This window comes from Peromyscus maniculatus, chromosome 5 (assembly GCF_049852395.1).
Source record: "Peromyscus maniculatus bairdii isolate BWxNUB_F1_BW_parent chromosome 5, HU_Pman_BW_mat_3.1, whole genome shotgun sequence".
In the NCBI taxonomy this organism is placed as follows: Eukaryota; Metazoa; Chordata; class Mammalia; order Rodentia; family Cricetidae; genus Peromyscus; species Peromyscus maniculatus.
Genome location: NC_134856.1, coordinates 39,009,988 through 39,036,311, shown reverse-complemented (window position 1 = coordinate 39,036,311; position 26,324 = coordinate 39,009,988). Strand labels below are relative to the sequence as shown.

Below are 26,324 nucleotides of genomic sequence, written 5' to 3'. Positions count from 1 at the left end.
TTCCGCATGACCCTCGCGGAATGGAAAAGGCCTCTGATTCTGAACGTTCTTTTGCGGAGGACTCATTGCCTGCTGGAGAGGAAGCAGGAGACAGGAGGTGTTCGTCTCCAGCTGCGCAGCACACGCCAAGGCTAAAGTGAGTTCTCGCCTCCTGGCCAGGGTTCCTGGCCCTCCCCCGAGGTTCCCGGGGCCGCCCCGATCACGTGGTCCTCGGGGCCGCAGGTAACTCGCCGGAGTAGGCTGGGACAGCAGCCGCACCGCCCAGCCCCAAAGGGCACGGCGGGCGGGTCTCTGCAGCTCCCACTGTAACAGCCCCGCCGCAGGTGCCGCCCCCAACACCCCGGATCCCGCCCAAGCTCCTCTGTTTGCCGTCGGTCGGTGCGTGCGTGCGCCTCGTCGGTCCGCGTGTGTGTGTGTGTGGCCGAGCGCCCCCTTCCTCTGCGGCCATGACTCCACCGCCGCCTCCGCCCCCACCCCCGGGCCCAGATCCCGCCGTAGACTCCGCCACAGACCCCAGCCCCGGGCCCGAGTCGCTGGTCGTTTTGTTTGGGGCCACTGCTGGTGCGCTGGGGCCGGACCTGGGCTCGGACGAGACCGACTTAATCCTCCTAGTTTGGCAAGTGGTGGAGCCGCGCAGCCGACAGGTAGGGTGGAGAGAGGTGGCGGGGCCCCTCAGGACGCTTCAAGGCCGGTGAGGCGCAGGGGCTCACCGGGCTATCCCTGCTGCTCTTAGGTGGGGACCCTGCACAAGTCGCTGGTTCGCGGTGAGGCGGCTGCACTGAGTCCGCAGTGCCGGGAGGCGAGCGGCCTCAGCGCAGACAGCCTAGCGCGGGCGGAGTCCCTGGACAAGGTGCTGCAGCAGGTGAGCGTGGGGGTCCGCGTGGGTGGTGGAACAGCGAGGTGATAGAGGCGCTACCTCGCCGGGGTGTGGGGAAGGCAGGAGGCGAAGCCTGGAGCGCCGCGACTCGCTGGCAGACAGTAGGACAGCGTCTTGTTTGAAACTTCTGAGCGACTGCCGCGTGCTAGGCCATTCCCAGAGGCACCTTACTTTCCAGCCTTTACAGGCACCCACTCCTGTTGAGGGGGGTGACAACAGCGGCTGAGGGATCCACCCCTGAGGTCCCTTCGTCTGCCCCCCTCCCCCGCTAGCGGAGGAGCGAGGTCCAGACCACTCAGAAAGAGGGTCAGGGAACTCAAGTTCGGCCCTGGATCACTGGTCCCTGCTGCCTGCTCTCTTGGGAGCGGCTGGAGCGGGGGCGTCGGGCGGTGTCTGCCTCAGGGGCAGACGCCGCTAGGTGAGGGCTGCTGGTTTAGGCCTGCCCCAGCCGACCAGCCAGGCGTGGGTGCTGTCCGTACTCTACCTGGGGGCTACTTGCCTGCTGAGCGCCAAGGCCTCGGGTCATGCTCCCCCCACCCCCCGACCCCCGTCAAGTGGGAATTAGTCTTCCTGCTATTTTCCCTGTCTGCACTGCTGCACTCACCCCATGGCCGAGTTATAACGAGTGTAAGCTCTTTAGAAGCATAGAATCTGTCCTCTTCCAACTCTGTGGTTCTTAGTGAGAAAACAAAGATGCTCAATCGGAACATGTCGCACAAGGGCTCCAGGCCTAACCTATTGCTCACCTGGGAGGGGTGCTGCAGAAAATCGGGGTGCCTTGCTGTCAGCCTTAGGCTGAAAAGTGTCACAGAACTGGCAGGGGGAAAGGCAGGAGCGTGCTGGGCAGCCTGCAGAGTGCTACCCCCTCTATGAGCAAACAGCTCAGTGCCAGTTGGTCGATAGGGTGTGGGTCAAAGCTCAGGCGGCCGCTCGTGTCCAAGTATGAAGCTCTCTGTCCTTGGTGTTTCTCCGTCCCTGGGTTGGTCAGACCAAGGGGCGGGGCTGCCACTGACCATGAGCCTTCGGGCCCTCGGGCAGGTGTGAGCCTCCCCCACCTGTCTGAGGTTGGTGCCTGGGCCAGGACAGGTTTAACCTGCTTTGCCCCGCCCCTCTCCACCTGCTTGCCTCACTCCACCAGGTGTTTGCTCTGGCCTTGCTCCAGACTCCTGGAGTGTGTGATGGGGGCTCGGGTGATGTGTGACTGTTCTCATTTGGCCTAGAGGAGGTGACAGTGGACTAGGGCAAGGGTGGGGATCAGGAGCCTGGGATATAGAGCAGGGCCTTCTGCTTCCCAGGCAGGGTAGGGCTGAACATCCTGCTGAACCAGCTTTGCAGCCTGAGTCGCTCCCTCCCTCCTGCCCCCAGTTTCAGCCTGCCTAGCTGTGAATCTATGTCTGAGTCTCCACTCCCTGTCCCCAGTTCTCACAGCTGGTGAGCAGGGATGTGGCTCTGCTGGGCGGCGGCCCCTATGTGCTCTGCACTGATGGGCAGCAGCTGTTGCGACAGGTTCTGCACCCTGAGGCCTCCAGGAAGGTATGCCATCAAGGGCACACGGGTGGTTGGGTTTGCAAGATCCCTGTTGCTGTGGGAATGCGCAGGATGCCTTAGTTCACCTCTTCATCCCTACTCCCATGTGCTCCCAGAACCTGGTGCTCCCGGACACCTTCTTCTCCTTCTATGACCTCCGAAGAGAGTTCCACATGCAGCACCCAAGCGCCTGCCCCACCAGGGACCTCACAGTGGGCACCATGGCACAGGGTACCTGTGACCCAGCAGAATTAAGGTGGAGGGGTGGCTAATCTGTCCAAGCATGTGCTCACTGCTGTAGGGGTTATATTAATGTAGGCAGGTCTTTGTCTTTGGCCTTGTCCTTTAGGGTTCCCATGCCTGCACCTATGCTGGGATACATTTGGAATGTGGGCATGTCTGTGTTTGGTCTGGAGGCCTGTAGGTGCATGTGTGAGCTGGGCCATAACTAGTGTTTGCTAAGACTCTGCGGGTGTTTGGGGGTGATGTGGGGTGTATGGACCTGGACCCTAGTTGTCACTTCTCTGTCTGTAGACTTGGGACTAGAAACAGACGCAACAGAAGATGACTTTGGGGTCTGGGAAGTTAAGACTATGGTGGCTGTCATTCTCCACCTACTTGAAGGGCCCAATGGTAAGAATCTCGCACGGCTTGTCACCTCCTGTCGGGGTTGGGTGAATGCCTATTCCTTGGAGTCCTTTTGCAGACTTGTGACCTTCTCTAAGAGAACACAAGGTGGAAACCCCTCTATGACCTCAATTCCCTCACCTGTCCTATTTTTGCAGAGCTTGGTGGGGAGACTTCCTCCACCAGACCCTGCTGACCCCCATGCCATCTCCTCTCAGGTCAGTTGTTTTCGAAGCCAGAGGTGGTAAAGCAGAAATATGAAACGGGGCCTTGGTGAGTGTGGGAGCAGGGGTGGGGGTGACAACATCTGGACAGCTCTGATCCTGTGTCCTGCCCCCACAGCAGCAAGGCTGATGTGGTGGACAATGAGACTGTAGTACGGGCCCGTGGGTTGCCCTGGCAGTCATCAGACCAGGATGTGGCTCGATTCTTCAAAGGGCTCAACATTGCCAGGTGGGTGTGGCAGGATGGGAGGGGTAAGCGGGCAAGCCTACCCAGGAGGCACTAACAACACTGGCTCCACAGGGGTGGTGTCGCACTCTGTCTCAACGCCCAGGGCCGCAGGAATGGCGAGGCCCTCATCCGATTCGTGGACAGCGAGCAGCGGGACCTAGCGCTGCAGAGACACAAGCACCACATGGGTGTCCGCTATATTGAGGTGGGACTTTGGGCTGGACGTGGAGCAGGGCAAAGCTGAGTAAGGACTGAGACCTATGGGCTGCTTTCTATACCCACAGGTATATAAAGCCACAGGGGAGGAGTTTGTAAAGATCGCAGGGGGTGAGTGTGCCCATAGAAGGCTCTGGATCTACCCCTTTCCCTACCGCTCATTGCTTCTTGGGTCCCCTGTGGGTGCATGTTACAAGGATTAAATCAGCAAGTGTCTCCTGTTCTTCCAACCTAGGCACATCACTCGAGGTGGCCCGTTTCCTGTCACGGGAAGATCAAGTGATCCTGAGGCTGCGGGGACTCCCCTTTTCAGCTGGGCCAACCGACGTTCTGGGCTTCCTGGGGCCAGAGTGCCCGGTGACTGGGGGTGCTGACGGGCTGCTCTTTGTGCGCCACCCTGACGGCAGGCCAACCGGAGATGCCTTTGCCCTCTTTGCCTGTGAGGAACAGGCACAGGCTGCTCTGCGCAGGCACAAAGGCATGCTGGGTAAGCGATACATTGAACTCTTCAGGAGCACTGCAGCTGAGGTGCAGCAGGTGAGCACTCAAGGATCCCTATGTCCCAGTGTGCCTTGGGTCGCGACATAGCCTGGCAAACCTGCTGCCTTTCTTACTAGGTCCTGAACCGCTATGCAACCAGCCCACTCCTTCCCACACTGACTGCTCCGCTGCTGCCCATGCCCTTCCCACTGGCAGGAGGGGCCGGGAGGGACTGTGTCCGCCTTCGAGGCCTGCCCTACACAGCCACCATTGAAGACATTCTGAGTTTTCTAGGAGAAGCAGCAGCTGACATTCGGCCTCATGGTGTGCATATGGTGCTCAACCAGCAGGTGAGACTCCTGCTAGGAAGGGCGCCAGCACAGGGCGGGCGGGAAAGGGCGTGTTCAGAGTAAGGCGTTTTTATATGTGGCAAACTGCTTACAAGGTGGTGTGCACAGGGCCGGCCATCTGGTGATGCCTTCATCCAGATGATGTCATCGGAGCGTGCTCTGGCTGCTGCCCAGCGTTGCCACAAGAAGGTGATGAAAGAACGCTACGTGGAAGTCGTCCCTTGTTCCACAGAGGAGATGAGCCGTGTGCTGATGGGGGGTTCCTTGAGCCGCAGTGGCATGTCCCCCCCACCCTGCAAACTGCCCTGTGAGTGCTTCATGGGCTGGAGGAGGCACGTGGGAGCCAAGGTGTTGCAAGCCACCACTTCCCATTGCAGTTGCCCTATCCAGGGACATTGTGGGCTCTCTAAATGTGCTCTTCACTTGTCTCCAGGCCTCTCGCCACCTACCTATGCCACCTTCCAAGCCACCCCAGCCCTCATTCCCACAGAGACCACTGCACTGTACCCTTCGTCTGCACTGCTGCCAGCTGCCAGGGTACCTGCTGCCCCTGCTCCTCTTGCCTACTACCCAGGGCCAGCCACTCAACTGTACATGAACTACACGGCCTACTACCCCAGGTACCTTGCTTCTAGGACTGCCTCACAGACTTGCTGTCACCATGTAGAAGGGTCCTGATAGATAGCTGGCCCAGATGGTCCACGATCACTTAGAAACCAGCCTTCACTTTGAGATGGCAAGGGCGTTACCGGTGTGGGCTGACAGACTGGAGCTATCACTGTAGAGGTGCAGGCGAGGATGGTCTTGGTCTATGATACAGGTGGGATGTGTGACTAAATTCCTGTCTCCCCCGCCCCAGCCCCCCAGTCTCTCCCACTACTGTAGGCTACCTCACCACACCTCCTACTGCCTTGGCCTCTACTCCCACTTCAATGTTGTCACAGCCAGGAGCCCTGGTCCGAATGCAGGGGGTCCCATATACGGCTGGTATGAAGGATCTCCTCAGTGTCTTCCAAGCCTACCAGGTGAGGTCGTGTGGCTGGGAGGGCTTGAGGGTCTATGGCTGAACCTGGAGCTCCATCCCCTAAATCCGTGTCACTTCCGCAGCTGGCCCCCGAGGACTACACCACTCTGATGTCTGTTGGTGACCCGCCTCGCACCGTGTTACAAGCTCCCAAGGAGTGGGTGTGTTTGTAGAAGAGGAAACCAGGAAGCAGACTGAGCTGATGTCCTCCGCTAGCATGCCTTTCCTGAGTGCAGAGTACCCTCAATCCAGTGGCTTCTCTCTGGCTTGTCCAAGCTCTCAAAGGCACCCGGAAAAGACCAAGCTCAGCACCATTCTCCTTCCTTCCATATACCCTTGTTCCTCTGCCTGCTCACCCTAAAAACAATGACTACCTTACAGGCAGGGCTGGGGTGATGAGGCTGCTCTATTCCTGAGGGTGTGACACCCAGGAAGCCTGTGATCTGTCCTTGGCCCTCAAATACTAGAGTTGAGGGGTACACAGCAGGCCCAGGTTGATATTTATGATCCTTGGGAAAATCAAGAGTCCACCTGAGCCTAAGACCCCAACTCTCTACTCTCCATATCCTTCCAGGAGGCAGGAAGGCAGCGAGTTAGTACCCACCCTCAGGGTACCTGGACCTCAGAAACAAAGTGCCAGGGGTGGCCTCAAATGAGTCCCCTCCAGCCACACCCGAGGACTTCGGATGGCAAAACTACCAGCTGGATGTGATGGCTCACGCCTGTAACTCAGCACTCAGGAGGCAGTTTGGTCTACATAGTTCTAGGCCAGCCAAGGCTGTATAGCCCCCTACCACAAACTACAAAAACCCCAAGCTATTCTGGACTGTGCTCCTGCAATATCCCCAGAGAACAACAGAGGGCAGGTAGCACTTGCAAACTCAGGTTGAATTTAAATGGGACTTTGTCAACGTTTTCTTGCAACACCTTGGAAGACCAGTTGTCCAGAGCCCAGCAAACACTGTGGTATGTCCTTTGCATCCATTAATGGGTGCAGAACTCATTCCAGAAGGAATTTTGAACTCTATCTTTTCCGTAAAGTGAATGAAAGTTCCTGGTCAAGTGGACTTTTAAGAAGCCACAGAGCCCTTAACTCTGGCCCAAAGGGTTCCACAGCAGTCAGCCCCAGATGGATAAAAACTCAGATTTCAAGAATACTGTTGATCTGTCACTGTTTATTATTTCAGCACTGTAACCGAGGAGGAGCCTGAACTGCTGGCTCATCTTCCCTTTGTATTTGTGTAAGGAGCAATGCACTCCTATAAAAGATTTTAAAATACAAAATGTACAAGAAAACACAATTCCAAATGCTGTAAACATAACTGAGAACCAATTTCTTTACCTAAACATCCGTTCTATAAAACACGTGGTTTCAACTTGAGCCCATCTGAGTCTTGTTCAGATACAGAACAAGATGACCATGTGTTCTGCGTATTAAAAACAGGCCCAGCAGAGGTCTGGTGATACTGGCTGGTCCTGGGTGGTGGTGGTGGTTTGTACCCAGGGCAGCAGCACCACATATGAACCCAAACATTTCTATTTAATGTTTTCAGCCATGTTTCTCGCATCTCTAGTAAACAGAAGGCTGCTCCTCCATTCCTCAACCCAAGGTCTAGTACAGGTGAGAGGAAAGGGTGTGTGCTAGCAAATGCCCAGTTGCTCAGTGCTGCTACTAGAAATCAGTTTGCATAGTCCAATGGATGTGTGCTTTACCATCACTATTTTGCACAAAAATTTAAGTCTTTATCTACAAAGCCAAAAAATATGACTCTTACATGAAAGCTTATACAAAGCTAATATAAAACTGTTCCATAGAATACAAAGCTCTATTTTAAAATCTAACCTGTTTTAAATAGGAAAGCACTTCTAATGCTACAGGCATCAAGGTATTTAAAAGGCATCAGAATTTGGTGCATAGCAACTCTGGATCATAGAGGCTTTTATTCTGGAAGGCAGCAAAGCAGCACCCCCAAGGGGTCATGCAAATGACCCCACATGAGGCAGCTGCCCCAGGGGAAAGAGGGTGGAAGCAAATTTGGCCAAGTCTCTGCAAATTCACCTGAGAGGCCAATGCCCTGTAGATGAAGCTGTGGGCTACCAACCACAGGCCCTAAAGCAAATCTCACTATCCACACTCACTGATACAAAACTCACTTTCAGAGAAATCTGGAAAATATCCAGCTCCAAGAATGGCCAGAGCATTTGCTGACAGACTGTTTTCTAACTAGTTAGAGGGGAGAAATTTAAAGCATCATGTTAAAAACAAACACATATTTCCCTCATCCTGAATCAGTATCTCCTACCCTGCTCATTAGAGGTGGTGGGCAACAGCCTAGACCCTGCCTAGGCCTGATTCGGCCTTGATAAGGAAAGCCCTATCATCAAAGGTCACGACCCCCTAAAGTAACAGCATTAAGTTGTTAGCCAGTGCAGCACAGTGTCTCACCTGCAGGCACTCAGTTTGCTTCCTGAATAAATGAAAGTACATTATTTCATTTGAAAACACTGTCAAATTTAGGGACTTTAAGAGGGAAGGGGTAAAGGCAGGGTTTGGGAACAGTACCCAACTAGGGCACCTCCTTTGGTAGACAGCAGGCTGGAGTTTCTGCTGGCCCCTGCCTTGGACAGAAGCCTAACCAGCAGCAGCACCAGGTGTCTTTGGTGTGGAAGGACAGGTCTATGACACCACTTCATTTTTGGATGTGCCTCAAAGCCTTTTGGAGAAAAGCCTGGTTTTTAGGTCATACAGTCAGGACACCATGGGACAGAATCATTGCAGGCTGTAAACAGAATAGGAGATAAGCCTTCTATGCCACTGTGAATCTTAAAGCCTTTTCATCTGGAGTCCTGAATTTTCTCTGCCTCTCCTAGTACACAGCTCATTCAGATTTAGCTCCCGACAACATTGCCGGCCTGACTTCAAGGAGACTGGCTTCAAAGACTACAGACTCAAGGCAGATGCTACCACTTGAAAAGTTAGGTAGAAAATAACTACCCAAGCTAACACCCTACCTTTGAAATTCACCTTACAAATGATCATTTTACCCCAGGTCCTGAGGGAAGAAAACAGCTTGAACGTGGAGCTAACGGAGAGGCTGCTTGATGACTATCTAAAGTTACAAAAAGACTTATGCTCTGGAATGTATTCATATTCCAACACTTAAATGATGGAATGGTCTCTTCTCGATTTACCTAACATTGTACTTTTTATAAAGAGTATGAGCTACATTTGGCTTTATTTCCTATGAATCTATGAAAGGCTTCAGGATGCATGCTAAGTTTTTGAGGTGTAAGTGTGGACTAAGTATAATTTTTTTTTTTTGTCTGCCTCTGGGAGGTTTTATCAAAATTTCTTACTTTAAAAATATCATCATGACTAAAGGGCTCTTCAAATGACCAGAAAGCAGTACAAATTACTAATCCTAGCTATGCAACCAGGTCACCTGCAAGAGCAGCACCTCTGAAATAGAGAGCCTGCTGCATTCACACTCAAAGCACCCATCATATAAAAGTATCCTATTTAAATTAAAAAAAAAAAAAAGAAAGAAAAAGCAAAGCTCATTTTCCCACAGCTTAAACAGCCTATGCTGTTCCTGTTCTTTCATAAAATCTGCTCAAGGCTTGAGGTGGAGGAATGCTGCTTTTCCCACAGTGAGTCAGTCCAACTCCTGGAACACGTTCTGAAGTCTGGTTGGAAACCCAAGGTCCAAGAGAGAAGCACGTAGTGGGCACAAAGCTGCAGTTAGAGCCCATCAGATCTTCCTAAATCTGGGGACTTGGAACGTGGGAGAGGAGCGTCTCTGCTCACCTCTGGGCCTTGGGAAACAGAAATCTGGGACATGTCTCTCCCAATTATCTCGTTCACTGAAAAAGAAAAAGAAGAGTGGTTAGTAACTTCAAAGGAATATGAGGTTTTCCTCTTAGACATTTTCCTTTCAATGGCTTTGAGTAAAAAGGTAAAGGCTGCACTTGAAGCTTACTCCAGAGCTGAATGGCATAAAGATAAAAGCATCATTCCTCAAGTGGCTACAGACCCCCCCCCCCCCTTTCCCCCTTCTTAATTCTGTTTGGATTTTTAAACAAATGACTGAGAACAGGAAAATTTTGTTAAATTTATTTTATTTCATGTATATGAATGTTTTGCCTGTATGTATGTCTGCGCACCATGCACTTTCACTCCTGGTGCCTTGGATGTCACAAGAGCACAGGATCCTCTCAAACTCGGGTTATAGATGGCTGTGAGCCACCATGTGGGTGCTGGGAATCAAACCCAGATCCTCAGCAAGAGCAAGTGCTTTTCTTCTCTCTCTCTCTCTCTCTCTCTCTCTCTCTCTCTCTCTCTCTCTCTCTCTCTCTCTGTCTCTCTCTCTCTCTCTCATTTTTCGAGACAGAGTACAGGGTTTCTCTATGTAGCCCTGGCTGTCCTGGAACTCTGTAGACCAGGCTGGCCTTGAACTCAGAGGTCACCTGCCTCTACCTCCCAAATGCTGGGATTAAACACTTGCACCATCACCTCAGGCTTTGCAGCAAGTGCTCTTAACTGATGAGTCATCTCTCCAACCTCAACAGGAAACATTCTTTATTCTCATTCCAAAAGCTCATGCTCCTAGCAGAGCTGATAGGTACCTTAAAAAAAAATTTCAAAAGTCTTTAACAGTAAATGTTCACCTTAACTGTAATTTTTCCTACTTTGAATCCCTCTGGGAATGTTTCCCCTTCCGATTTCCCACAGTGCCACCTAAGGATATAAAGCGAAAGAAATGCTTTAGCCAGAGTGAACCACCAAGCTTAAGGGGCTACTCTGTTGTCTTGTCCTACTATATGTACCCTTTATTATGTGGAGGCATCTGCATACATGTGGACCTTTCTAATCGCAGGCTTTTGCCCAACAGCTCAGAAAGCACAGTGGTCTGTGAGGAAATGTCAAGAACTTCCATCTAAAAGAAAAAAAGAAAGCTGGGTGTGGTGGCTTACATATGTAAGTAACCCCAATGCTCAGGAACCCAGCCTTGGCTACATATTGCGCTCCAGGCCAGGCTGGGCTACTGAGCGATACACTGTTCCCCGTTAGAAACAAACAAAAAGAGAGAAAAGAAGCTGGGATTATAGGTATCTACTACCATACCTAGCTTTTCTTTCTTTTCAAATAAAGATTCCTTTCATGGGGACTGAGGAGATGGTTTAGCAGTTAAGAGCACTTGCTGCTCTTATAGAGGACTCGGGTTTGGTTTCCAGCACTCACATGACAACTCATAACTGTCTGTAATTCCAGTTCCCTTTTCTGGCTTCCCTAGGCATGCACAGGTGCACATACATATGTACATGTAGGCAAAACACTCATGCACATAAATTCAAAGATTCCATTCATATATGTGTGTGTATGTATATATGTACAGGTGGCTTAAAAATAATTCTATATAATTTTACTTTTATTTATTTATTTTTTAAGATTTATTTATTTATTATATATATACAGTGTTCTGTCTGCACACACCCCTGCAGGCCAGAAGAGGGCACCAGATCTCACTACAGATGGTTGTGAGCTACCATGTGGTTGCTGGGAATTGAACTCAGGACCTTTGGAAGAACAAGCAGTGCTCTTAACCTCTGAGCCATCTCTCCAGCCCCCTAATTTTACTTTTAAAGAAAAGTATTTCAGCTGGGCAGTGGTGGCGAACACTGTTAATCCCAGCACTCTGAAGGCAGAGGCAGGTGGATCTCTGTGAGTTCCAAGTCTAACCTGGTCTACAGAGTGAGTTCCAGGACAGCCAGGGGTACATGGAGAAACCCTGTCTTGAAAAAACCATATCAAACCAAACCAAACCAAAAGTCATATGGTGATCTTTGGGGCTTCTTAGCTGCCTGCCTACTGAAAGATCTGTCTCAAAATAAGGTGCAAAGTGATAGAGCAATCACCTGATGTACTCTGGTCTCCATACATATACCTGCCTGTACATATGTTCATTCAACACATATATACTCATTTCCACTTTTAAAAAGCCCACTAATACTTGTAATATTTTGTCTTTTTCTTTCTTCCTTTTTTTTTTTTTTGAGGGGGGGGGGGTTTAAGACAGGTTATAGCCTTGGCTGTGTAGCCTTGGCAGTTCTGGAACCTGATCTGTAAATCAGGCTAACCTCAAACTCAGAGATCCACCCATTTCTGGCTCCCAGGTACTGGGATTAAAGGTGTGTGCCACCACCCTGGGCTTTTTTTTTTTTTTTTTTTTGAGTCTCTATCTCTGGCTGTCCTGGAACTCTTATATAGACCAAGCTGGCCATGAACCCAGAGATCCTCCTGAATGCTGGAATTAATGGTGTGTGTTACCATGCCCAGTTTCTCCTTTTACTAACTTATTTACTGAGACAGGGTCTCATTATGTAGACAAGTCTGGCCTTGAATTCAGATATCCACCAGCTCCCACCTTAAAGGTGTGTTGATACCATGCCTGGCTATTTTCTTCCCTTTAAAAAATAAACTAACCCTGGCGGTGGTGGCGCACGCCTTTAATCCCAGCACTCAGGAAGCAGAGGCAGGCGGATCTCTGTGAATTTGAGGCCAGCCTGGTCTACAAAGTGAGTTCCAGGAAAGGTGCAAAGCTACACAGAGAAACCCTGTCTCAAAAAAAAAAAAAAAAAAAAAAAAAAAAAAAAAAAAAAAAACCACAAACCCAAAACCAAGTGGGCTGGAGAGATGGCTCAGAGATTAAGAGCACTCTTCCAAAGGTCCTGAGTTCAATTTCCAGCAACCACATAGTGGCTCACAACCATCTGTAATGAGATCTGGCGCCCTCTTCTGGCCGGCAGGGATGCAGAATACTGTATACATAATAAATAAATAAATCTTAAAAAAAAAAAAAAAAAAAAAAAAGAATAAACTAAAAGCCCAAAATAAAGAGTCAACAGTCCTCAATACTAACTAGCGCCAATAGATTATGTAGGTCACAGCATCTGGCCCACTTTCAGCAGCCACAGTCCTTAACGCCCAACACCTGAATTTGTCTGTGCCAGCACAACAGAAGAGAAAACCATCAGCACTATCTGCTGTTACCAAAGCAGAACAAAACAGTAATCTCAACAACAAATGTTGTTTAGGAAATGTTCAAATTAGCAGTGCACTGAAATGTCTTACAAAGCAGAATAAGCTGTCATGTAGCAACAGGCCTCTCCTTTAGAGCTATTTCTCATGCACAAAGTTGTATTTCACAAGCATTGGTAAATAGAAAACAAAAGAAAAACAACAACAAAACCCTCTCAAAACTTAATGAACAGGAACAAGGTGACTAAGGCATATCTTTTGTACATTGATAAGTATACAAAAACTCAGGAGGTCTTTGGTTTGGTTTGGTTTTGAGCAGGGTCTCTCTATGTAGTCCTGGATGTTCTGGAACTAGCTATGTAGATCAGGCTAGCCTCGAATTTACAGAGATCCTCCTGCCTCTACCTCCGGAGCCTTTTTTCCCTCCTGTTTCCAGCCAGGATGATGTTAAGGATTGACTCAAGGGGTCTTTCATCTTTATAATGGATTTGGGGTCCTATCAAGACTTTATTTAGAAGGCTGGGCATGGTGGAGCTCTGTGAGCTCTAGGCTGGCCTGGTCTACATAGTGTGTTCCAGTACGACAGAGTTATCCTGTCTCAAAGGAAAAAAAAAAGGGGGACTCTATTAAGGCCGAATAAAGTAGTGCATATCTTTAATCCCAGAACGGCAAGAGGATCTCTATGAGGCCAACTTGGTATACAAGGGGAGTTCTAGAATAGCCAGGGATACATATAGAGATCCTGTCTCAAAAAAACAAAAAAAAAAACAAAAAAAAACAAAAAAAAACCACAAAAAACCACCCCCCAAAATGAAACCCATCCTCTATATTTACTTATTGAAGCTACAATGAAGAGTCACCAGAACTCATGTTTTCTTCTTTTTCCTGAACTCCACAATTAAAGGCAGAATTATATCTTGCCTGGATAACCAATTTTATGGAGATGTTGCTTTTTTCATAAGATGGAGGCTATATACAGTCACTTTCTCACTTTTACTTGAAATTTAGAAATAAAGGAATGGCGTATAAATTATTTTAAATGGATATGAAATTTAGTTAGTATTACTTTATAATAAGTAACTTATTTTATAAATAATTACTATCTAATAGCAGTTCTCCAAAATTTGATTTTTAGATTATCTATTAATAACATCTAGGCCGGGCGGCGGCGGTGGTGGTGCACGCCTTTAATCCCAGCACTCGGGAGGCAGAGGCAGGCGGATCTCTGTGAGTTCGAGGCCAGCGTGGTTTACAAAATGAGTTCCAGGAAAGGCTCAAAGCTACACAGAGAAACCCTGTCTCAAAAAAACCAAAAAAAGAATACCATCTAAACTAAATGCATGAAATACTGCATTTACAGCAAGAGCATCTGCCAGTACTGGGGAGCTAGAAGTGGGAAGATCAGGAGTTAAAGGACAGCTTGTGCTACCACATGAAACCCTGTCTCAAAAACTTTTTGTTAACTTACTAAAATCTGGTCAATGTGCCTTCTCAAGACAGAAAGAAATTCTCAAATATTTAGCAGCCATCTGGATTTTTCTGCTGTCTCTGTAATTTTTTGTTTGTTTGAGACTTATGTACCAGGTTGGCCCCCAATTTACAGAGATCTGCCTCCCAAATGCTGGGGTTGAAGGTGTGCACCACCACACCTAGGACAAAACATTCTTTGCTTTCAAGTTTCCTTTTCCTTTTTTTTTTAAGATTTATTTATTTATTTATTATGTATACAGTGTTCTGCCTGCATGTATGCCTGCAGGCCAGAAGAGGGCACCAGATCTCATTACAGATGCTTGTGTGGAGCCACCATGTAGTTGCTGGGAATTGAACTCAGGACCTTTAGAAGAGCAGCCAGTGCTCCTAACCTCTGAGCCACCTCTCCAGCCCTCAAGTTCTTCAGCCAGTTTCAGACTGCATTTCTCAGCTTTCACCTTTGCAGCTAGTGAAATTTCTCCAATGTAGTGTGAGCAAAAAGGGAGAGTTTATCCTCCTCATCACCTGCTTGGCTTCTCTCTTTCTTCCTTCCACTTCTTGCAGTGGACTAAGATTTAGTCAAAGTTTGGGGGAAAGAGAAACAATAAATCAAAAGGAATCTCAATCTTTAACTAACTACCAGGAGATCTGAGGGAAACCTCTGCCGTAATTAATCCACTACAATTTAGGCTCTGAATTATGCTAATTTAGCAAATATTAACAAAAATAAAGGCCAAGTTCTGACACTCAGAAGTAGTAGAGGCAGGTAGACCTCTAAATTCAAGGCCAGCCTGGTCTACATTCTGCTTCTAGACAAGGCAGAGTTACACAGGGAGAATACATCTCCAAACAGACACTAAGCCCAATACCATAATGGCAACACAGAATATGTGTGTGTGGGGGGGCTGTTTGTTTTTTTTAAAGACAGGGTCTATTTAGCCCTGGTTGTCCTAGAACTTGCTGTGTAGACCAGGCTGACCTGAACTCATAGAGATCCGCCTTCTGCCTTCAGAGTGCTGAGGTTAAAGTTGTGTGCCACCATGCCTTGAATTATGAATTATGTAGGTATCCTTTTTTTTTTTTTTTTTTTTTTTTAAGCTGAGGATCGAACCCAGGGCTTTGTGCTTGCTAGGCAAGCGCTCTACCACTGAGCTAAATCCACAACCCATTATGTAGGTATCTTAAGCAGATACTCAGCTTAAGCTTTCTCGATATTTTGAGTTTTCATTCTTTCTTTTTTGTTTTTACTTTCTGTTGTTTGAGACAGGGTCTCCTATAGCCCTAGGCAGTCTCAATCTTGCCATGCAACTGAGCCTTCTGCCTCTACCTTTCAAGTACTTTCCTGCCTCATCCCCCAAGCAGCTAGAACTCTAAGTGTAGGCATATCCCCAGACCCATAGTCGGTCAGTTCTTTTCTTACCTAGTAGACACGCAAGTTCATCTTTATACTTGAGCCACATCCCTAGTCTTAATATAATTTAAAATTTTTCTTTTTATTTATTCTTTGTGTTTTTCATATCACGTATCTCCATCCCATTCATTTCCCCAACTGTTCGTATCTACCCTCTGCCCTTGCAACCTCCCCGCCAAAATAAAATAAAATTTGAGGAAAAAAAAAAGAGAAGGAAAAATCAATCTCATCCTGGAAGCTATAGTGTGACACAGTGAGTCACAAAGTAAAATATTTTGTCCATATATCTTTACCCGCAAGTGTTCATTGCAAAGAGTCATTGGTTCTGGTCTGAGACCTCTGGTTTCTGCTACGCTATCGATGCTGGGCCCTCACTGAAGCTGCTCTTGGTTATTCTGCTGTTGCTCTGTGTTGTAGAAATCCCGTAGCTTTGGGTCTGTAGGACCAGTCCCTTCACATGCTCCAAAAGATGGGGTGGGTCAACACATACCCCTGGTTCTGGTCCTGGGTAGTTGCAGGTTAGTCAGCCTACCAGCTCTGCCTTGTTCTCACCATTAGGGTGAGCTCTCTTGCATTGCCCTGGATACTTCACCCTGGTATCCATGAGCAAGGGGCAGGGCCAGTTCTCCCACACCTACACCTTCAGGGCCAGCTCTACTGTGTTGCCCAGGGACAGCCTAGGGGCCACTCTCAGGACTGCTGCAGTCAATGAGGGCCAGGGACAGTTCTGCTCTTATGGTCTCAGGACCAGTCCAACCTGCCTCAGGTGTCGATGGGGTGGGGGTGGGCATCTCTCCCTTGCCCATGACAAATGAGTAATGGGGACATCTCTCTCATGCTCACAACTTCTCTGGGCTGGCTCACCCACACCTCTGCCAACAAGATTAGCTCTACTGTGTTGCACAAGCAAGGTGCAGGGCCTGCTCCCCCGAGTATTGTAGCTGGTAGAGAACAAGGAGGGCCTAATAAAATTTAAAAATTACCCTGAACTCTTTAAAGTTTCCAAGCATAGAATATATTGAAAATATGTACAATGATCAGAAGATAACCTTCACTTTTACATTTAGGGGGTCTAACATTAGGTAAAAGGAAATTGCTACATTTTTTTTTAAATAATCAATTAAGGGAGATATAATATTAATGGTTAAGATTTCATTTTGGCCGAGCTGTGATGGCACACGCCTTTAATCCCAGCACTAGGAAGGTAGAGGCAGGTGGATCTCTGAGTTCCAGGTCAGCCTGGTCTATGGAGTGAATTTCAGTTAAGACTTTTCTTTTTAAGAAACCTCTTATGTACAATGTTAAATAAGTCTTATAAAAACAAGTGTGTTTAAATCTGAAGCTGAGGCACTACACAGGTATTTGAAAGAATATTAAGTATTGGCCTGTACCCTTTCCTATCAGCAAAAACTGAAATTTGAAAAACAAATACTTCTTTTCAATTTGGGTTAAGGCATAACACTGAGAAGTTTCCTCACACCCCTGCTATATGGCGCATACTCAAGAGCTCCTGCATGCTAGATAAGCACTCTATAGCTGAGCCACATTCCTGCCCCCACAGAAGAATCAGTTTACCTTTTACTAGTCTAGTCTACTGATGACACCCAAATTTGGTCCTCTGTGCTAAACTTGAGCTCTAAAGTTATAAATCACTATTACTCATCTCAATACATGCACTTTCAATCCTTTGCAGGACCTCACTCATCAAGGTTCTTTACTTTCCATTAATCAGGATCATCTCCCCTCCTGTATCCTTCCTTCTCTGTATTTAATCTGGGTAGGACAGCATGCCCCCCCCCAAAAAAAAGGGCAAATAAAACATTAGCTCCCACATCCCCTCTATATCTAATTCTTTCAGCTTAACATTTTTAAAGAAAATGATATCCTCTATGGGTGTTTTCCTGTATGTATAGTTGTGTACCATGTGTGGTGCCTGGTACCTGAGGAGGTCAGAACAGGGTTATAGATGGCTGTAAACCATTATGTGGGTGCAGGGAATTTAACCCAGGTCCTCTGGAAGAGCAACAAGGGCTCTTAACTGCTGAGCCGTTTTTCCAGACCACAGTTTAGCATCTGAAGGAGTCATCTTTGCTCTGTTTTACCTTCTACTAACTACACACACATACTTTTTTTTTTGGTTTTTTGAGACTGTTTCTCTGTGTACCTTTGGAGACTTTCCTGGAACTCACTCTGTAGCCCAGGCTGATGTGAAATTCTCAGAGATCCACCTGCCTCCCGAGTAATGGAATTAAAGGCATGTGCCACCATCGCCTGGCATTATACATTTTTTTTAAACCAACATAACTAGTGATGAACATCACTAATGACAAAATGCTGCTTTACATACAGGAAGAACATTGGGTTAAACACTAGAACTGGAACTCACTATGTAGACCAACCTTAACCTTGAACTCACAGAGATCCATCCATCTACCTGTTGCCTTCCTAGTGCTGGCTAGGTTTAAAAACACACCAACCACTCCCAACACAAAACTATTTTGAGTCCTCTGGTTACAATTCTCTATAGAGTTTTCTGTATTGGGCTAGCTAATTTCATGTCAATTTGACACAAATGAGAGTCATTTGACACAATATTCTATTTTCTCATTTGAGAAAATGCTTCGATAAAATCAGGCTGCAGGCAAGCCTGTAGGGCATTTTTATAAGTAGTAAATGATGGGGGAGGGCCCAGTTTGTTAGGGGTGGTGCCACCCCTGGGCTGTTAGTCCTGTATCTGTAAGAAAGCAGGTTGAGAAAGCTATGGGGAGCAAACCAGCAAGCAGCACTTCTCCATGGCCTCTGTATCAGCTCCTGCCTCCAGCCAGGTTCCTGCCCAGCTTACGTTCCTGTGTGCTCTCACTGCTTTTGATGATGAACCATTATATGGAATTGGGGGTGAAATAAAACCTCTCTTTCCCAAGTTGCTTTTGGCCATGGTGTTTCATCCCAGTAATAGTAACCCTAACTAAGACACATACTTCTCCCTCCAGTTAACACTTTATTCCTATCATAGTTAGATAAGAATTATGTGGCCCAGAATAGGCTCAATGTTTGAAAGAAGCCAGAAATCCAGGATTCTAATGTCCTATCTGATAATCAGGAGGTCTCAAACTCCTAAAATATTGGGACTGGAGAGATGGCTCAGGAATTAAGAGCACAGACTGTTCTTTCAGAGGACACAGGTTCCACTCCCAGCACCCATGTGGTGGCTCAAAACCATCTGTAACTCCAGTTCCAGGAAATCCAATTCCCTCTTTTGGTTTCTGAGGCACCAGGCACACATATGATAAACATACATGCAGACCAAACAGTCATAAAAAACAAAAAACAAAACAAAAAAACTTTCAAAAAGTTTTTAAAATACTGAGTATTAATCTTGCTTTCTATGGCAAAATTCATGGCAGCTGACAACAATCTGTAACTCTAGTTCCACAGGCTCCAATGCACTCTTCTGGCCTTCGAGGACACTGAAACATGTAGTACACAAGACATACATGCAGGCAAAATAACCATATACATAAAGGAAACATAAATTAATCTTAAAATCAAATTCAAATGCCATTTAGGTAATTGGAATCTACATATTTATAATTTCTATCACATGCTTTCCCTCTCCCCAATACTGAGTTGAACCCAGGACTTCTCTACATGCTAGACAAGCACTCTATAATAATTTTCTTTTGGGGGTGGGGCTTGGTGGCACATGCCTTAATCCCAGTACTAGGAGACAGTCAGATCTCTGAATTCCAGGCCAGCCTGGTTCAAATAGCAAGTTCCAGGCCAGCCAGGGCTATATAGGGAGACTGTACAAGAAGAAAAAGAAAACCGGTGGTAGTGGTAATGGTGCAGATCTCTGAGTTCAAGGCCAGCCTGGTCTACAAAATGAGTTCCAGGACAGGCAGGGCTGCACAGAGAGAGGAGGAGATGACAAGGATGTCGACGACAACAACAAACGAAACACAGTTCTGATACATTCTCATTCAAGTTCCCAGTCTGTTCTTGAACTTGAGATCCTCCTGCTTCAGCCTAGGAATATGGGCATTCACCACCATGTGCACCTACATACTTTAAGTGTCTTTAAAAGAATCTGAAAAAGGGAAGACTTTCTAGATGGTTTAGAACCAAAGGTCGTGGTCCTATTCTTACAGAAACTATGCTTTACTTGATGGCTTTCTTTTCTTCCAAGTAGAGCCACAGATGAACTAAAGGAGCATGAAGGCAGGTCTAAAGAAGGATCAAGGACCGCAAGGACACAATCTTCTGTTTTACTTCTATTACATACTGTCTTACACCTAATTTACTACTATTTGATCACAAGTGTGTAGGCTTAAAACACCTATCAGTAACCAAACTTATTATTATTATTATTATTATTATTATTATTAGGTTTTTTGAGACAGGGTTTCTCCATGTAGTTTTGGTGCCTGTCCTGGAACTCACTTGGTAGCCCAGGCTGGCCTCCAACTCACAGAGATCTGCCTGGCTCTGCCTCCTGAGTGCTGGGATTAAAGGCATGTGCCACCACTGCCCGGCTCCAAACTTTATTTTTTTTAAATTGTACTTATTGTGTATGCATGTGCACATGCCCACTCATGCACACCCATGCCTGTGTGCTCATGCCACAGTGCACTCGTGGAGATCAGTGGACAATTTGAGGGAGTCAGTTCTCTTCTTCCTCAGGAGTCCTAGAGGTTGAACTCAGGTTAGCCTTGGAGACAGTTACCTTTACCCACTGAGTTATTTCACCAGAACAGCAACCAAACTTATTCAGTACCCAACCTGTAAGATTTATATATTGGAAGTCCCCTTTGTTCTAACAAATCTAATTAAATAATTGCCTCTCCTTAAAACTAGACAAAAATTTTAAATTCAGGTGTGAGAGCCTTAGTGTGGTTGGATTTTCAAAGCAGAATCATATAGTCAAAGTGTACCTACAAAGACAATGAATGGGCCTACCAATAAGATGCCTGTGCATACCCCTCCTTTGTAGCACATGCAAATCCAGCCACGACATGCAAATACCAGACTAAGGCATAAGAACAATGACGCATTTCAATCAACACTCACCCTCTAGATTCTCCAAAAAGGAACTGGACATGAGAGCTCATTGTGATTAGGCCATTTCTCTGTTGAACCTGATGGCTGGTGTTCCAAGTCAGACATAAACTGGTCTGTGTCAGAGAAGACAACATCACTACTGAATGGAACAAACCAGAGGGTGAAATCCACCACACTGCCCAGCATTGTTTTCTGTTTTGTTTCTTTCTTTAACAGTAGAGGAATTTAATTCTCCTTTACTTATCAATTACTTCTACATATAATGGCTCCTCACATTTTACTAGACAATCCAATACTGGGAATCCAGAAAATTTTACCTTTAAAAAGGTAATGCTTTTAAATGAGTTACAAGTATGGCTTTTGTTTTTCGAGATCGAGTTTCTCTGTGTAGCCTTGGCCATCCTGGAATTTGCTCTGTAGACCAGGCTGGCCTCGAATCAAGAGATTCGTCTGCCTCTGCCTCCCGAGTGCTGGGATGAAAGGTATGTGCCCCCCACCGCTAGGGTATAATTATAGCTTTAAGGAGGTAAATTCAGTTGTAAATACACTGTCTTTATTACTGTACATAAGAGGTTCACAAACCTCCTTTGACCTATATGAACTATTCTGGGCCTTTATTGTACAATACAAGAATTCAACTTTGGGCCGGGCGGTGGTAGCGCACACCTTTAATCCCAGCACTCAGGAGGCAGAGCCAGGCGGATCTCTGAGTTCGAGGCCAGCCTGGTCTACAGAGTGAGATCCAGGACAGGCACCAAAACTACACAGAGAAACCCTGTCTCGGAAAAAAAAAAAAAAAAGAATTCAACTTTGGAAAGAATCTGTATGTAGCATCTGTAAACACTAATTAATAGCCTCCCTCATCTTAAACTAACAAAAGATGAGCTAATTTGTAATGAACCTTACAAAGGGGGTTAAAAATAAAACAAAACCCAGAGATTCGTTATATAATTTTTGTGCCTCATTTTTTTTCATAATTTCTAAGAGATTAGTTAAAATGATTCATTCTAAGGGTGCCCAATCTCGATATAAAGGAATACTCCAAAACAGATTTTAAGTGTGGGTGGGATGTGTGATTTTGGGTAAATCAACATATACATTAGAAGTAAGTATAGAAAAAAAGTGATGGGGCCAGCAGACACTGATGAGCTTTTATAACTTGACTAAGTTGGTGGAACTTCAAGATTGTGTTTCATGGAAAATAGCAGTCTTCCAGACACCCTTCTAATTCCTCCAAGTTGTGTTTATAGATCAAAACCCTCCAAGAAAACAAACTTCAGGACTTACTAGATGGCTCAGCAGTCAAAAGCATGTATTGCTCTTGCAGAAGACACAAATTCCACTCTCGGAATACATATCAGACCTATAACTTCACCTTTGGGGAATCTAACAACCTCTTCTAAATTCCAAGGACACATACACACCCCACCACACCCACCAACACATAATTAAAAATAAATCTTGAAAAAACAAAAGAAAGGGCTGGAGAGATGGCTTAGTGGTTAAGAGCACTGACTGCTCTTCCAGAGGTCCTGAGTTCAATTCCCAGCAACCACATGGTGGCTCACTACCACCCATAATGAAATCTGGTGCTGTCTTCTGGCCTGCAAGAACACATGTAGGCAGAACACTGTATACATAGTAAATGAATGTAAAAAAAAAAAAAATTTAAATGTTAAAAAAAAACACTTCAAAAATTAAAGAGGACAGAATACTTTTTAACTCTTACATACAAAATCTAATTAAAAAAAATTTAAGCTGGGACTGGAGGGATGGATCAGAGGTTAAGAGGCTGATCTTCCAGAGGTCCTGAGTTTAATTCCCAGCAACCACATGGTGGCTCACAACCATCTTAATGGGATTTGTTGCCCTTTTCTGGTGTGCAGGCACACATGCCGGCAGAACACTGTATAATTAAATCATTTTTTTTGTAGCTGAGGATCGAACCCAGGGCCTTGAGTGCTCTACCACTGAGCTAAAACCCCAACCCTAAATAAACAAATCTTAAAAAAAAATAAAAAATAAATAAATCTTTAAATAAACTAAAATAAAATTTAAACTAGATGTGGTGGCAGACCCTTTAATCCCAGCACTCAGGAGGCAGAGGTAGGCTGGATCTCTCTGAGACCAGAGGCTAGCCTAGTCTACAGAGCGATTTCCAGGACAGCCAGAACTGTTTACAAGAAATCCTGCCTTGAAAAACCAAAATCAGCCAGGAGGTGGTGGCGTACACCTTTAATCCTAGTGCTGGAGGCAGAGCCAGGTGGATCTCTGTGAGTTCAAGGCCAGCCTGGTTTACAGAGAAAGTTCCAGGACAGGTTCCAAAGCTACACAGAGAAACCCTATCTCGAAAAAGAAAAAACAAAACAAAAAATCCAAATGCTCAATCACACCACAAGAACACATGCTTAAATATGTTCATAGCAGCATTATTTGTAATAGTCAGAACCTAGAAACAACCTAGATGCTCGACAACTGAAGAATGGATTAAGAAAATGTGATACATAGACACAATGGAGTACTACTCAGCAGAGAAAAACAATGACATCATGAAATTTGCAGGAAAATGGATGAAACTAGAAAATATCATCCTGAGTGAGGTAACCCAGACTCAGAAGGACAAACATGGTTATGTACTCACTCTAAGTAGATACTGGATATAAAGCAAAGGACAATCAGACTGCAACCCACAGATCCAGGGAGGCTACCTAACAGGGGGGAATCTTAGGATGACTGTGGCTTATAATAAGTTTTGGTTTTACCCAACCATTGGGCAAGCTTTAGTGAAACATTTCACTATTAGGATAAGAATATGTACCGTATCAAGCTGATGAAAGAAAATGCTGGCTGTACTTTCAGGAGGGGAGGCTAAAATCTTTTTAGATTATAGATAGGAAAATGTCTGCCGTAAATCAAACAGTGAAAGGGAAGATGAATAGGAATCTCACTTAAACAACCTAAGTAAAACATAGCTCTCTGAATAGATGAAGATAGGTCTCTTCTGTATTCCAGAACCTAATCAATATTTATATGTATAATTCAGCTATCATTTGGCTTAAAAGGACTTATTGGGAAATATTATCATTTATACTATTTTCTACAGAGAACATATTTTACTGTTTAAAATAACCCTGGACTTTTAAATTATAACCTGTTTTTATGTTCAGGAAAAAAAATCCAAAAAACAAAAAAAGGGAAAAGAAAACTACAGAATCTCCTTTTAAAATGTAGATGCGAAAATATCCAACAAATTATTTCACAAACCAAACACAGCACATACTAAAAGGATTATATATCATGACTAAGTGGATTTTATCCAAGAAAGCAAGGATGATTTAATATGAAAATCAATAAATTAGTAACATTAATAGAATTTGGGAATAAAAAACATCTCAGCTAATGAAGAAACTATTCAATGCTTTTTAAAATAAAAACAATAAACTAGGGATAGAAGGTATTCCCTCATGATAAAAGCCACACACGACAAACTCACAGCTAGCATAATACTAACAGGAGAAAGACTGGAAACTTTTCACAAGATCAGGGGAAAAAAAGATGTAAATTATTTCTATTCACAAATCTCATGTTCTTCTACATATAAAATTCTAAAAGATGGTGGTGGTAGCGCACGCCTTTAATCCCAGCACTTGGGAGACAGAGGCAGGCAGATTTCTGCGATTTCCAGGCCAGCCTGGTCTATAGCCAAGGCTACAAAGAGAAACCCTTTCTCAACAAAGCAACAAAACAAAACAAAACCAACAACAATAACAACAAAACCAATCCTAAAAGACACCCTCTACACACACATAAAAATGTTAGTGCCAAAAGCTGTTATAACAACACGAGCTTACAATACCAACACTTAATAGATGGAAGACAAAAAGATCAGCAGTTCAAGGCCAACCCCAGCTATACAGCTAGTTTAAGGCCAGTCTATACTACATGACACTCTTTCTCAAAAACTGTTAGTGTTGGAGGCTAGAGAGGATGGCTCGGTGGTTAAGAACACTAGTCACTCTAGCAAAGAACCGTCTATAACTACAGTTTGAAAGGATCTGAAACCCTCTTCTGACCTCCACTGGTACCAAGCACACAGTACACAGATACACATGCAGGCAAAACATTCACACACATAAAATAAATAAATAAATATTTAAAAAATTTAAGGCTAGTGCTAATAAAGTGTGGATATTAAATCAACACACACACAGAGTTGTATTTTTTCTTTTTCTTCCTTCCTTCCTTCCTTCCTTCCTTCCTTCCTTCCTTCCTTCCTTCCTTCCTTCCTTCCTTCCTTCCTTCCTTCCTTCCTTTCTCTTCTCTTCTCTTCTCTTCTCTTCTCTTTTCTTTTCTTTTTTCTTTGAGACAAGGCTTCTTTGTGTAGCCCTGGCTGTCCTGGAACTCACTTTGTAGATCAGGCTGGACTTGAATGCAGAGGTCAGCCTGCCTCTGCCTTCTCAGTGTTGGGATTAAAGGGTACACCACCACACTTAGCTTAAAATTTTTTAAACTAGATTTTGTGTATAAGTGTTTTGCCTGAAGACTGTAAAACATCGGTAGTAAACCTCTGCCCTCCGGGGTTCTCCCATTGTGCTGCAAGCCTGTATTTAAGACCTCCTCCCTCCTTCAATAAACGGCATTCAGCATTAAAAAAAGAAAAGTCTTCAAGGTATTTATTAAACATGTCCAATCTTCCCTCTAGCTTTTTGAATATATAAAATAAAATGTTAATAACTGCCTCAAAAAAAAAGTGTTTGCCAGTATGTATGTTTGTGAATCACCTGCATGTCTAGAGCCAGTGGAGGTCAGAAAAAGGTGACAAACTCTTGAACTGGAGTTATTTGGGTGCTGGGAACTGAACCCAGATCCTGTGCATGAGTAAGGTGCTTTGAACTGCTGGGCCACCTCTCCAGTCCCAATAGTTTTTTGTTTGTTTATTTTTAAAGAAAAATGACTCCATCTTAAAGTTCATATTGTAGAGCTTTGAATGTGAAATGTCAGATACATATACTCATGTATCTGAACATTTGGTGGCTGTTTGAGAAGGTATGGAACTTTTTTGTTTTGTTTTCTGAGACAGGGTTTCTCTGTGTAGCCCTGGCTGTCCTCAAACTCACAGAGATCCACTTTCCTCTGCCTCCTGAGTGCTGGGGTTAAAGGTGTGTGCCACTACCACCTGGCAAGAACTTATAGAACTTTTAAGTTAAGTTATGGAACTTGCTGGAGGAGGCATCTCACTTGGGACTTTGAAAGCTTATAGCCTTGTCCCATTTCTATTTTGCTTTCTGTTTTTTTGTGTGTGATGAAGTTTTTTTGTTTTTTTGGTTTTTTTGGTTTTTCAAGACAGGGTTTCTCTGTGTAGCTTTGCGCCTTTCCTGGAACTTGTTTTGTAGACCAGGCTGGCCTCGAACTCACAGAGATCCGCCTGCCTCTGCCTCCCAAGTGCTGTGATGAAGATTTGATCTCTCAGCTTCCTATTCTGCTACCTGCTTCGATACTTCATCCACCATTTTAAACTTACATTTTAGAGACATAAGTCAAAATAAATTCTTTTAGCCAGGCTAAATAAACTAAATAAAATAAACTAAAATAAAATTTAAACTAGATGTGGTGGCAGACCCTTTAATCCCAGCACTCAGGAGGCAGAGGCAGGAGGATCTCTCTTAGTTCGAGGCCAGCCAGGGCTGTTACACAAAAAACCCTGTCTTGAAGAAAAAAAAAAAAAGAAAAAGAAAAAAACCCCACAAAACAACAAGTATTTTTTTTTCCTTAAGCTGCTTTTGGTCATAGTA

At 45.3% G+C, this 26,324-nt stretch overlaps 2 protein-coding genes across 4 annotated transcripts in view; one reads left to right on the top strand and one right to left on the bottom strand.

Moving 5' to 3' along the window:
- Positions 1–232: 232 nt before the first annotated feature.
- Esrp2 (epithelial splicing regulatory protein 2) lies at positions 233–6,855 on the top strand. Of its 2 annotated transcripts, none has more exons than XM_006986840.4 (15): positions 233–644; positions 734–862; positions 2,297–2,410; positions 2,521–2,635; positions 2,939–3,037; positions 3,250–3,304; positions 3,374–3,484; positions 3,557–3,689; positions 3,769–3,811; positions 3,936–4,237; positions 4,318–4,530; positions 4,639–4,837; positions 4,964–5,150; positions 5,390–5,555; positions 5,638–6,855. In XM_006986840.4, the coding sequence occupies exons 1-15, from the start codon at positions 447–449 to the stop codon at positions 5,725–5,727; spliced, it is 2,154 nt and encodes a 717-aa protein (XP_006986902.1). In that variant the 5' UTR covers positions 233–446; the 3' UTR covers positions 5,728–6,855. The 2 variants fall into 2 exon arrangements, with proteins under 2 accessions (XP_006986902.1, XP_015860864.1); XM_016005378.3 differs by having other exon boundaries at positions 278–644; positions 3,377–3,484.
- Positions 6,710–26,324, bottom strand: part of Nfatc3 (nuclear factor of activated T cells 3) — an 84,849-nt gene continuing 65,234 nt past the window's right edge. Inside the window, exons 10-11 of one of the 2 annotated variants that reach the window (XM_006986839.4) lie at positions 20,542–20,645; positions 6,710–9,418 (exon numbers count right to left, since the gene is read on the bottom strand). In XM_006986839.4, coding sequence (XP_006986901.1) covers positions 20,545–20,645 — 101 coding nt within the window. In that variant the 3' untranslated portion in view covers positions 6,710–9,418; positions 20,542–20,544. The remainder of the gene's footprint in view (positions 9,419–20,541; positions 20,646–26,324) is intronic. The other variant, XM_006986838.4, reaches the window with a different exon arrangement.

Bases quoted from the DNA above. Each gene is read 5' to 3' on its own strand.
- Esrp2 (XM_006986840.4), top strand. From the start codon at position 447: ATGACTCCACCGCCGCCTCCGCCCCCACCCCCGGGCCCAGATCCCGCC. The intron at 3,812-3,935 runs GTGAGTGTGCCC...CTTCCAACCTAG, and splicing joins GTTTGTAAAGATCGCAGGGG to GCACATCACTCGAGGTGGCC. The intron at 4,838-4,963 runs GTGAGTGCTTCA...ACTTGTCTCCAG, and splicing joins CCCACCCTGCAAACTGCCCT to GCCTCTCGCCACCTACCTAT.